At 37.5% G+C, this 12,656-nt stretch overlaps 1 protein-coding gene across 1 annotated transcript in view; it reads left to right on the top strand.

The window, feature by feature from the left end:
- The window catches only part of SORCS2 (sortilin related VPS10 domain containing receptor 2), a 528,344-nt gene that overhangs the window by 489,063 nt on the left and 26,625 nt on the right, over window positions 1-12,656 (top strand). The window contains exons 19-23 of the mRNA XM_085059750.1: window positions 2,158-2,344; window positions 6,192-6,325; window positions 7,461-7,584; window positions 9,305-9,417; window positions 11,032-11,157. Of these exons, the coding sequence (XP_084915876.1) occupies window positions 2,158-2,344; window positions 6,192-6,325; window positions 7,461-7,584; window positions 9,305-9,417; window positions 11,032-11,157 (684 nt within the window). The remainder of the gene's footprint in view (window positions 1-2,157; window positions 2,345-6,191; window positions 6,326-7,460; window positions 7,585-9,304; window positions 9,418-11,031; window positions 11,158-12,656) is intronic.

The raw sequence follows: 12,656 nt of genomic DNA, 5'->3' as shown, positions 1-12,656 counted from the left end.
TGGAAGTGGAAGTCCCAGTTCCTTATAGATTTAGCTGCCTTTTCTCTTTGTCACTGTTTTGCTGTCTCTCCACTGCTCTCTGTCTGTACTGGTCAGGAAATAGAAATGCATTGGTGTTTTGAAGACAGCAATCTCATCCTTACACTAGGGAAGCTAATAGAATAAAACATTAAGAGAACCTTCCTCTACTGTCTTTCAATGCTAGCTTCTGTCTCACCTGGAAAAAATATGCATGTGTACTTGTTAGCATAAGAAAGAGTGAACAAGAACTGTATGCAAGCTAGTGTCATCTAAAGAGATTCCACTTACTAACACATTGCTGGCAAGGAGATACCTCTTTTGCTTAAACTTTAATAACATATTATCTCCTCAGCTAAATTCTACTCTTCTGTTGTCAAAAGAAAGATGTTATTTGGAAAATACTATTCACAGTGAGGAGGCTTTCACAGTGCTTTATGTGTCTTGAAATATGGTGCTTAGGTATTTGATAAACCTACAGGTTCCTTATTATGGGTATTTTTTACATTAGAAGCAATGTTCTTTCATCTGATAAAACATGGAAGAAAATCATCCACACTGCAAAATAATAAAAGGAGGAAATAATAGTATGTTTTCCTTTCTTTTTTAGTGGCAGGGTATGTAAGTTCTAGGCATGATACCTGCTTTGATTTTTAAAGAATCATAGAAATATAGACTGCCAGGTTGGAAGGGACCTCAAGGATCATCTGGTCCAACCTTTCTTGGCAAAAACACAGGCTAGATAATATGCCCAGCACCTGTCCTGCTGAATCTTAGAAGTGTCCAACTCTGGGGAATTCACCAGTTTCCTGGGGAGATTATTGCAATCACTGATTGTTGTCATTGTGAAAAGAATTACATTAGCACTGCCTTTTAGGATTAAATTTTGAAATAAAGCAAATTCAGAGAGTGGCTTTTGGAGAAATGAAGTGATTTTTGAATACTTTAGTGTCACTCCTTTTCTGCTCTGAAGGCCTTTTATGTCACTTGACCAGCATGGTCATTGACAGACACCCAGACATGGGTGTATACCTTCCTTTCCTACAGGCAATGAAGTTTTTGAAATCAACACTTGTGTTCTCACAACAAAGAGGCTTTTTTACGAAGACTGCACCCTGTCTGAATCTCATGGCTGTGGTGGCCATGTGCTCTGGCAAGCAAGCAGGAACATCCACACTGCTGGAGACAAGGAAGCAGGGCTGCTTGCTAAGGCAGTGCTGCCAGCAGTGTTGAGAAAACTAAAATAAATTTTCCTTTGACTGCATCCAAATTGCCAGCCCATGTGGCACAGGCCTGATTTCTCTGTTGAGCAGCCACACCATGACAGTATGAGTGATGGGCATGTTTGTCCTCTGACAGTGGTATTGGTCTTGTGGTACTTGAGGCCTGAGTTTAGGAATACAGTGTCATTAAAAGGAGCATGTAGCAGAAGTGTGATGAATTATAAATTCCGTGAGATGTTTGATGGCACAGAATTATTTGGCTGGAATTTAAGCCCTTTCCCAAACTCAGGCCAGTGATATGCTTCATTAGGCATGCATCTAATTTTGCAGTAGAGCATGTTAGTTCTTGGCATGCTCAGCGTAATGCTCTACATCTCTGTGTGAAGATCCCAGCTTGGGTCTTAAAGGCCATGTGGTTGACACTCAGAGGATTTGGTCAGAAGGTGCTATGAAGAATGTCAAAACCAATTATTTATACTTTATAATTGCAAAGGCTAGAAGCTCATTGGATGGTAGTAAATTGCTAAAATAGCAATCTTCTGTTGCTTAACGTAAGAGGAGCATCACTTTTTAACCTGAAGGTACCCTGCACTGTTATGTTAATTAGTGTCCAGCTGCATTAGGGGAAGAGTGATGGTCTCTGTGCCATACAACTTGGTTAGTGGTCTGGGGTATCTCATTTTAAGGGAGCACCTTGCTGTGTGAACTTGGTGTTATCTCTGTTAGTGCACACAGCATCTGTGGCACTAATGTCATTGCCATGGGTGTAGTGGCTTTCCTGCAGCTGCTGCAATTAGGTCAAGAAGTCTGGCTGGGGCTGAAAATGCTGCTGTGATTCCATAAAAGGTTACAAACATGTGTCCTGTCTATTTGGCTTCTGGCCATTTAAAATATTTTTGATGTGTTTTCCCTTTAGGGTGATGTATTGAGTACCAAGTACCAGGTGGATCTCGGGGACGGCTTTAAGGCGATATACGTGAACCTTACGATGACTGGAGAGCCCATCCGTCACCGCTACGAGAATCCCGGGATTTACCGCGTGTCGGTCAAGGCTGAGAACGTGGCTGGGCACGACGAGGCTGTGGTGTTCGTCCAAGTCAACTGTAAATCAGCTCTTTGCTTTGCTTACTTTTGCCACTGTGTAAAGACCTCATGTCACCTATGAAGTAGGAAAGAAAATGACTAGTCACAGTTAGGAAAAACATATCTTTTTAATATCCTCGTGCAGCCTTGCAGTGTTGTGTGTTGTTAATGGAGAGGCTTGTAAACCTAATGCAGTAGGAGGTCAGAATTAGTTTTGTTTGGATTTGGCAGAGGGATGGTTTATTAATCTTTTAAATAACAAGCATGCCTCAGTACAAATTTCAGGTTTGATCCATCTTCCTGATTCAACACCCCTCGTCAGCCTGAGCAGCTAAAATTTGATACTTCAAGCTATGTCTTTTTAAAGCTTCTAGCTGCAGTGTAAAGCAAGTTAAGAGATGTATTGGGAAACATATGAGCTCTTGTATGATTTTAAAAAATAGTCAAAATCTCAGTGGTTCTAAATCTAAATTTTAGGTAGTTAGTTCTCACAGAGTTTTAAATTATGCTTGGATACAACTTCATGTTTGCAGGCAGTATTACTTGACTTACACTTCTCTTCCTCTCCTTAATTAAGACCAGAAAACCCAATCAAACCGATATAAAGTAAAGAATAGCACAGCCCAGGGAATATCATGCACCATTGCAAGCTTAATGTGCCTCAGTCATCTCATAACTGAAATGAAGAAGGAAACTCAAAAGTGGAACTGATTTTTCCTCTTCCTTTGAGATTCAAGACAGCTATTGCCTGTTTTCAGATGTGTCAAAAAATCAGAAATGAGTTACATCAAAGGAAAAGATACTCATCTTGCATTCTCCAGGTGTCTGTTGTGAGTGGTGTGTCTTCCATCCTAATCCCAAAGCAATGGAAATGACTGGAGCCATAGTCCAGTTTGTGCACAGATCCATATGCTTTGTGTCAGCTTGTCTAGTGACTGCTGATATTTATGTATTTTGCTAGTCAGCATCCTTGAGTTCAGTTTCCAGTTTGTTTTGTTTAGCAGATGAAGCCAAACACAATCATGCTAAAGAGCAATCTCCTATTAATATCAAGCAGAAAGAATCAGAATCAAATTTTATACCTCAGTTTCATTATCTGTTTCTTTGTTGTGTTTGTTTTTTAAATCATTTGACAGCTCCAGAGAGCTCAGATAAATTACTTAGGGCTTCACTGTTACTTTTTAGAAGCTTCTAGGTGCTGAGAAGTAGAGTAGGCAGAGAAATAGTAGATCTGTACAAGCAATGAACAGGAAAAATCTCTGTGTGACATCCTTCTCTCCAAGAATAACTCCTAGCCCTTCTGAGAATGACAAGTAGCAAGCCCTGATGGAAAGCAGAAGACTCTCAAAGTGTGCTTTTGATATGGCCTATGTTAGGATAAACAATAAAACCAAAAGAGGTTGATTTTGCTTTATGAAGTGGATTTTCAAATTGCAGAGTTATTTTACACAAGTAAAGGACTGGTGCATTAAAGGGACTTTGTTGCTGAAGTGCAGAGGCAGCAGAGCACTGAGGCAGATGTGATCCCTCCCTGAGCCTGCCCATGGATGCTGCACAGGGACTAGAAAAGTCATGGAAGTGTCTTACATAGCCTGCTTGAATAAATGCTTTCCATGTGATTTGCTCTGTTTAATTTTTTTAGGTAAATTACAGGATTTGAGGAAATTAGTTGGCACTAATTAAGCTGCAATTTCTACATTCTAGTGAAACACTAATAGCCATTAAGGGACATTTTTCACTGTGGAATACCATAAAAGCAGGAATCTCTGTAGAATCCTGCTTTCAGGAGTCAGCAGTCTCCCACTGATGTTTTATTCCCAGGGAATTTTTTCAGAGGCAAATGGTAGAGGGAATATTTTTCACTTCTGCCAAGTTGCTATGGGATATTCTGTAATAGAGGACAATTATATGAATTGTGGCCTGACATCCAAATCATGCTTTCTGATCCAGATTAAATAATCTGCAACTTTCTAATGAACCACAAGAGAAATTACAGCAATCCAATAGCATAAATGTGAGTACGCAACTGTAGAGACCCAAGAGCTCAGAAAAAAAAGAACTGAAGAAGAATTACATACATTCCTACATATGCTGCAGACATTTTCTCTTTCATGAAACCTTAACCTTTAGAGTGTAGAACTTTGGAAACTGTTCTGAAATTTTAACTTAATTAAATAGAAATCATGTAAGTCAACTTCAGTCTTAATAGTACATACTTAAGGGTGCTATGAAGCTTGTTCAAAGGCATTATGGAATTGTGCAACAGAGACAAACAGAAGGATTTGAAGTAATTATTCTCAGCTCTTTAATATATAGAAACAGCAAACTTGAAATAACAGTCATCATTTAAGTACCAAACAACTTGCCCTCTAAAAATTTTGGAAAAGAAAGTAATCTTTTGCAGGGGCAAAACCATATCTCGAAGTGATCGATTTATCTGTGAAAGTGCAAATTCATTGGAAGAATCAAAAAAGTTTCACAGATCCCTCCAGAAGGAAAATCTGTTTCTATGAGGAATTAATTTGAAGAAATTCCTAAAATTTCTGGATTTTATTCAAGACACTGGCAACAGGAGAAGCATGTTTACTCCTTTGGAAGCTACTGAAGAAATAATTTGTTTAAGCACCCAATATGTATTCATATTCTTGAATTCATGTAGGTGGTTAAAGAGTTATTGGGAAAAATGCAGAGTGAAAGTAGAGCTTTACATTCAGACAAAGCAGCAAACAGACCAGGTGAAGTTAGGTGGAAAAGGAGGTTGGACAACTTCCTCTCAGAGAAGTTCAATCAGTTTAAAATGAATTAGAAGTGAACAGGCAATGACTCATTTCCTGATACAGGAGAAGAGAAATACTTTAGACCACTGTTAGTTACCTGTAAATTTGCACTGAGATTAAAAAGCTTTGAATGAGTTAAAGATACTTAGAAGGGAACAAGAATGGATGGGTTAGTATTCATTCTGTGTAATGAATGAATGTTGGGCTATGCAGTGGTTTCATATCCTGGCTATTTGGTGCAGGTGAAGAAGTTAAGAAATTCTAGTTATCACATTGCACTGTTAAAAAGCTTTTACCTTCAGACATTCTGATAAAGATATACTGGGAAACCTCTGAGGGAAAGGTTTTCTTTCAGCACAGTTATTGTACTGTGAAATAGCACAACACTAATAAACACAACACTTACAAGCAGATAAAACGATTGTAATGATGCATTTCTTTTATACAAATAATAATGTTTATGGCTTTGGCAGTTCAGAAAGGAATGAACTTACTCTAAGGCACATTTTGGAGTACAGAGGTTATCTATTTTGATTTGCAAATAAATGCTCCCCTCATGTACACATCTATTTTAAAGCATGCATTAATGAGAGTTTTTGTATGGTGTGAGCCCAACAGCTGATATTTTGTAATGAAAATGAGTAGTCAGCAGCATTCTTTTTCAGTTTTCTGCTTTTCCCTTAGCAATTTGAGATTTGTTAGATTTCTATTCATTTGATCTTTTGTTACTAAGTTAAAAAAAAAAAAAGCTGAGATTGCCTTTTCCACTTTTTAATTGGAGTATTTGCTTATGTATTCTAGAATTGGACATGAATGAAATGAATGGGCATGAGAGAAGTGCTTTTGTTGATCTGTGCTATTGCTTTAAGATTTTGTTTAAGGGGTTCTTTGGTGATTCAGGGGATGATTTTTGGTTGAAATGAAGTGTTTCCAGTTGTGTCCATAGCTTTCAACATGAATGTAAAAGCAAGAGGGAGGGAGAGAAAAATAAACTCAGTCTTTGTTGTGTACAGGTGAGAGGCTTTTGGGGGAAAAGGCATTAATAAATTGCTGGATTCTTGTTCAGTGATGGTTTTGGAACTTTGTTCAGCTCCACTGCAGGCTTTAAATTTAGAAGTGGTTCCAGTCATTGGGAGGAACCAGGAGGTGAACCTGACTGCCATCATACTGCCTAAGAACCCTAATTTGACAGTTTTCTACTGGTGGATAGGAAACAATCTTCAGGTACACAAATGGTTTTGATTGATATTATTTTCTATCTCTTTCCAATAAAGGTTGTCCTTTTCTTTTAATTTATAAATTGTTTTCTTGGGAGGGAGGGGACAGGGGAAGGTGGGGAAGAATATTACCTGTGGAAAACAAGCCCAACTTCTAGAGGGGGGGATGGATTTGGGATCATAACTGTTGAATGATGAAACTTGGATTTATGCACTTCCAAGCTGATAATGTGAGTGCTGTAAATTAAAGTGCTGTACACATATATTTTCATTGTAAAGACAAATATTTCCTGGGAGTCTAAAATAACTGTCATATCAAAAATAAATGGGATATCTTAAAGAATATCAAAGCATTGAGAGCACTCAAGAAATCTAGTGTTATTCATTTGGGGATCAAAGTCTATATTAACATGGCCTAGAGCATCAAATATCCAGGTATTTTTATTGGGAATATTCATTGTGTAACTGGGTTAATTTCTTTTAAGGTAATTCTTTCCATAACAGATAAGTAAAATATTTTCTTTATGAGGCAGACTAATTATGACATAGGAATGCTTCAAATAATTGCAGTGAACTTTTTTTGTTGTGAATGTGCTGTCCACCATAATCCCAGCCTGTATCTGTTCATCATTGTTGACTTTGCCATTGCTAGAACAGGCTCTGCAGGTCTTGTGAAGGGTTTTGTAACTCATAAGGATGTGCTCAGGGAGCAGAGCATCTCAGCTCCACCTTAGAGGTTACTGTGGGCTGCTGCTCCAAGTTGACAGCACTAATCCTTTTGACCCTGACATAACCTACATTTTTGGAGGCAAATTACTTGCTTCTTATAATCCTGCAGAGATTGTTGAGTCTACCTCTGACTCCATTAATTTTAGTGGGATCTGACTGAAAACCTAATACTCAACTGATTACTCTAAAATAAATATTTGCCTCATCTGGCTGCTGTTCTGTTTATAAAGGATCCTTTTAGGGTAAGAAACATCCTATACTGAAAAATGCAATTGATCAATTTGATAAAATATTGATAAACTTAAAATTGATGTGGGAATTTTTTGCTAATATTTTAAACAACAGTCTCTTCAGACTGTTCTCATGGTTCTTGCTGAAATCCTGTTTACAACTGTTCTTTTTTTTTTTTTAAGCCACTACTTACATTGGAGAGTTTTCTGGTGACAAAGTTTGCTGAGACAGGTGATGTCAGAGTTACAGTGCAAGTTTCCTGTGGGAGCTCCATGCTTCAAGACTCAAAAGTTGTCCACGTTTTTGGTGAGACATTAGTCTTTTTCATTTTTTTGTTTCATATGTACTTGTTATTGGACCTCTAAAACCATCCCTGGCACAACTGTTGTGAAATTGTATCTAATGCCAGATTTAATTGTTAAAATTAGAGGCATGAACTGTCACTAAATAAGTCCACAAAGCTGAAGAGTGGGATTGTATGGGAGGCTTAATCTCGAACATTTTGTTTCCTTTGCTTATTTTCAATATTACTGTGGTTCTCAAATGCTATATGTGTTTAAGTAGTATTTTGGCCTGGGACTAGAAAATTTCTCAGAATTTCTAAGTAAAGTAATGTACATACCTCCAAAAATAGAAGAAAATTTAGTTGTATATATGCTCTCAGTGTTGAAAACAATGTCAAATAATTGCCTTTTATCACAATATGTCACTGTTACCTTGATGTTTATCTGAGAGTTTGGATTAAATACAGCTCTGCTGTAATTATTAAATAACCCTTCAGCTCTTGTTCCACAATGTGCCCTGGTGTGGCTTTTTTGTGTTTTATAATGTGGTGACAAGGCATAATATACTGTGGAAAATGTAGTGCTGGCAAATATTATTTGCATTTGTATTTGTGCTGTCACATGTGGGAATTGTGATAAGTATAAAAGCTTTTATTTTAATGCAGAACTAAAAGCCTTCAGATATCATGCAATACAAGACGTGATACATCTCTAGTGTCTGAAGAAGATTCTGTTATTTTTGCTTTTAGTATCCTTATTAATTTAAAATAATGGTAAAAACCACACTTATGCTAAATGGTGCTTTTATGAACCTTCTCCTTTTCTAAGATGAATGGATATAACATTTATGATACCACTTATAAATGCATCAGCTTTTTTAGAAGTCTTTAGAAGTATAACCCTCTCAGTGTGCCTACATCAATGGCTTTGTCATTCCAGTGCTCCTTTTGCCAACCCTGATGTCAAGGGCATGAAAGTATTAGCCGTCAGAAAAACAAAGAAACTTTTGAAAAAGAAAGCCACATTAAAATATAATTCTGTTGGAAATATTGGGGGGAGGCAGGTTAGACTTCAACATTCCAGAGGTTCTTTATTTCTGCTTTGCATTAAGTTCTCCAGGCTTTCATTCAAGGAGCCTCTAAGGAGAGAGGGAAGATTTTAGACTCTGCTTTCTGAGGATCAACCCATTTCTAGTATTTCAGATATTTTCGACAATATCCAGAGAAATATTATGGGTGTACCTTTGTTTTATTATTTTTTTTCAAAGAAAGCAGTAGTTAGCCTTTGTCATATCATTTCTGTTCTTATTTTCATTTTTAATTTATTCAGTAAAGTGTCCATTTTATATGGAAAACAGGAACATGTAGTGGACAAACCCCCACATGCTTATGATTCAGTGAGAAAAAAATCCCTTGGAACATTCTCATTTCAAACAAAAGAAACCAATGACTTTTGTGTAATACTCCCTTACTAACTTAAGGGAAAATTATTAGTCACATTATGACCTCAAAACATGTATGTAAATCTGCTTTGTTTATTTCTTGTTCTTCGTCCTTTTCGAATCTTTAGGCACAAATCTGATGATGAAAACACAGAAAGAAATGGAATGCCTGACAACAGAGAGCAGTGGGGGTCCTAGATCCTGCCGAGCAGAGTGCTAAATACAGATTTTCAGCTTTTAGTTCTACCAAACCCTTTTTGCAACCTACTTGATTTCTTGCTGTTTCTTTTTGTTTTTCTAGATAATTTTCATGTTCTTCCTCTGAAGTTTACTAAGCACCTGGACATGTACAACCCTGACATACCGGAGTGGAGGGAAGACATAGGGCGGGTGGTGACGCGACTGCTTGCAAAGGTGCTCTTTCAGATTGTCTGTAAAATGTTCCCTTGCCAGTGATAAAGCTTGAAGGTTAAGTTAATGCCTTCTCAGTTTGAAGGTATTTAGAAATGGAGGCAGAGCAAAATAATAAAGTGAACCTCTTGAGCCACATTTCAAGCAAGTTTGAGCCTGGTGTCACTTTTAAGTGCAAGCTGTAGGTGATGATATTGTAATGTAGACAGTTTAGGTCTGCCACAGCCTAATTGGCAATTAATGCTAACTATTGCTCCCTGGGATTAGGGATAGACATGTTAGCAAATACTGCTGACTCCAAAGCAGGAAGAGTTAAGTAGCTTAAATGTGATAGGTTTAGAATCTAAACAATGTGTAATATAAAAGACATCATCTTTGTGTAAAAATGAAGCAGGAAGAAATAATTTGCTATGCTGGTTGTGTAACTTTGGAAGTTATATGTAATATATAGGCACACAGTTTGTACAGCTGGTTTTTTAGATCATGTTCACAAAAGAGATGTGGGTTGAGGACAGCTGAATCCTGTAGGTTAAATCAAATACAAAGCTGTGCAGTAGTCCTGTGCCATTAAATCACCTCATGGAAACTTAGGGCTCGAGAGCTGTGCTCTTCAGGTACACACCCTGCCAGCAACTGAGGATGCACACAGTGGCTTTCATGAGGGCAGTAGAACTGAGGTACAGGTTGATATTGTTTATAAAATATTTGCATTTAAAATCACTTTATTTTTCCTGGGTTTGCAATAGTGCAAATTACGTTTTCAGTTTTTGACTACATAGAGTTTCCTGCCTTTTATATTTTTATAGGTTCCTATTAATATAAAATTAATTTTTTGCTTTTATCAGCTTAAACTCATTTCCCTAACCAGTGTCAGCCAAAAAATATTTTGCTCCCTTATAAAATAGCTCTTGCATTTGAATAATTACTAAAACATTTGCCAAAGTATATGAACAACTTATTAGAAATTCAGAATCTGTTTGAGGAAGGCTAAGGAAAGTGCCCTGGGTGCTGTCTTTAGAATTGTGTAGCTGAATTGTACAAAACGTGGAGAAATTTGGGATGAAAAGCCAAATTGGCACAAACTGTCTTGAAAAGGGATGTGCTTGACTTTCAGCAGGGGAATGAAGGTATTCATTACAATTTCAGGAACTGAACCTGAACCTTCTTAGTCTCACATTGGAACACTTCTCTCTTTCCATTAAACACCTTTCTAAGTATCCTTCCTAAGGTAAAGTTATCTGTAATGAATACACACTTCTAAATCTACCCTGTATCTGACTGGCCCATAAAGGATCCTAAATCACTTAGGATTTTTTTTAAAGTTACCTCAGAAGTGCTCAGCCATTCTCTTAATTTTGCTTCTTTTCTTGATGCCACTGAATTACTTTAATGTGATAGCAACACTTAGTTCTTCCAATCTTCAGAGGGCAGCTCACGTTTCAGTACATTTATGTTTGGCTTTGCTCATGTTTCAGCTCTAGTGGAATCCCCTCTAAATATCAAGGATCTGAACACTGAAGCCTAAAAGCCATATGTGGAGTTATGTATTTTATATAAAACACAAAGTTTAATATAAGCTGTCCTGTAATTTGCCAGATGCCTTTGTTGTGTTCACAGGAGACCAATATACCTGAAGAAACACTCATGACAGTTGTGAAACCTGGTCTGCCCACAGCTGCTGACTTGCATGTGCTACTACCAGCAAATCAACCAAAAAGGAAGAGAAGCATAACTAGTGATAAGGTAACTAGTGATAACAGAGCACTGCATGTGTGCCTAGGACACCCTTCATCCTGTTTTGCAATAAGTAGCTGTACTCTCATTGTCTTTATATGAAATTAAGATCCCTGCCTATGTAAAGATCTCCCTCCCACCTGGAAAGATACATGTGAATGCTGCAGCAGCTCTGTGAGCTGTGTTTGACAGTGTACAGACCAGCATAATCTGGTTCCTACTGGTATTAGTGTATTTCTCAAGAATATTTAATATTGGCCTGTCTTTTAAACAGAAACAGCAGTGATGCATATAATTTTGTGAAGATCCACTGGAGCAAAGAGTCTCTGCATTGTCTGCACTAGCAAATTAGATTTCAGGTCCAAACAAAACCAGAACCTTAGTAGTTGACCCATAATGTAAAGAGCATCAAGCAAGTATTTTCTGCTCTTGTGAGAAAATGTCCTTTTCAACTGGTAAGACACAAATATAGTGAACACAGGAATGAAAGTCAGACATTAGTTTCTTCCTAGTTGTTTCCAAACCCTGTTTACTCTATAATAAAAGGCTTTATGCCAGTTGAAAACCAGAAGACTGTTTGGCACTTAAAATTTATAATATTCATCGTTTTGCTGTGATAGAGAAGAAACAGATCCCAGCTCTGTGCCTGTACCTTGCAGTTCAAGTCCTGACAGTTACAAAGAATCAGTGTAAGGTATCCTTAATTTGGAGGGGCATTTTACAGCTTTCTAAGACAAGGTCATGGTATCCAAAAAGCTGGAGAAGTAAGACAAAGCCCTTCATAGTAACACAAACCCAATAGATTGTGTTTGGAGCTGATGGGATACACTTTGGAAGGTCCAAAGGAGTATGTTGAAGTTGTCCAAGTACTTGAAGAGGTGTCTATCTTTAAAATGCACAGACTCTGGTGTAAGTGCACAAAGTTTGCTGGTTTTTTGGCAGAAACCCTTACTGTTCTCCCATGTAATCACAGTGAGAATTCCCAGGAGTCTGAATTCCTGATTATGTTGCAGGAAACTGTTAATTTTAGCAGATTGTTTCTTTTGTAGAGAGCCATTCATGAACTAAGGCTTTCAGCCATGGGATTACCACTTCAAAATTATTTGAGACTCCATTTTTGGAGGGGCAAGGTGAAGCTTCTAAAGGAAATTCCTTATTCTGAGCCCATGTAGAATGGACATCTTTAATAAATTAAGGAAACTAATGGTGTTGGATTCTTTGACTGTGCAAACATTTTACTTCAGTGCAAAGTGTTATGCATATTAGTTCCCTTTAAATCTCAGTTTCTATACTAGTGCTGTGCTTCAAGGCAGCCTAAAGAGTATCATCAGTTGAAATCAAGGGTTTTTTTATGTTTGTATATGAAATACCATGTGAGTTACTTTAAACCATAAAGAAGAGCAATCACATGCTGCAAATTATTTGGAAAAACTTCCATTCAGTGGGGCTAGAGGAATATCACAGTAGTGTAGCAGGACACTGTAATTAGTTCTCCAGGAAGACCTTGC

This window comes from Lichenostomus cassidix, chromosome 4 (assembly GCF_008360975.1).
Source record: "Lichenostomus cassidix isolate B80296 chromosome 4, HeHo_3.0, whole genome shotgun sequence".
Classification (NCBI taxonomy): Eukaryota; Metazoa; Chordata; class Aves; order Passeriformes; family Meliphagidae; genus Lichenostomus; species Lichenostomus cassidix.
Note: the sequence above shows the minus strand (reverse complement) of the source record. Positions and strands in the feature narration are given on the sequence as shown.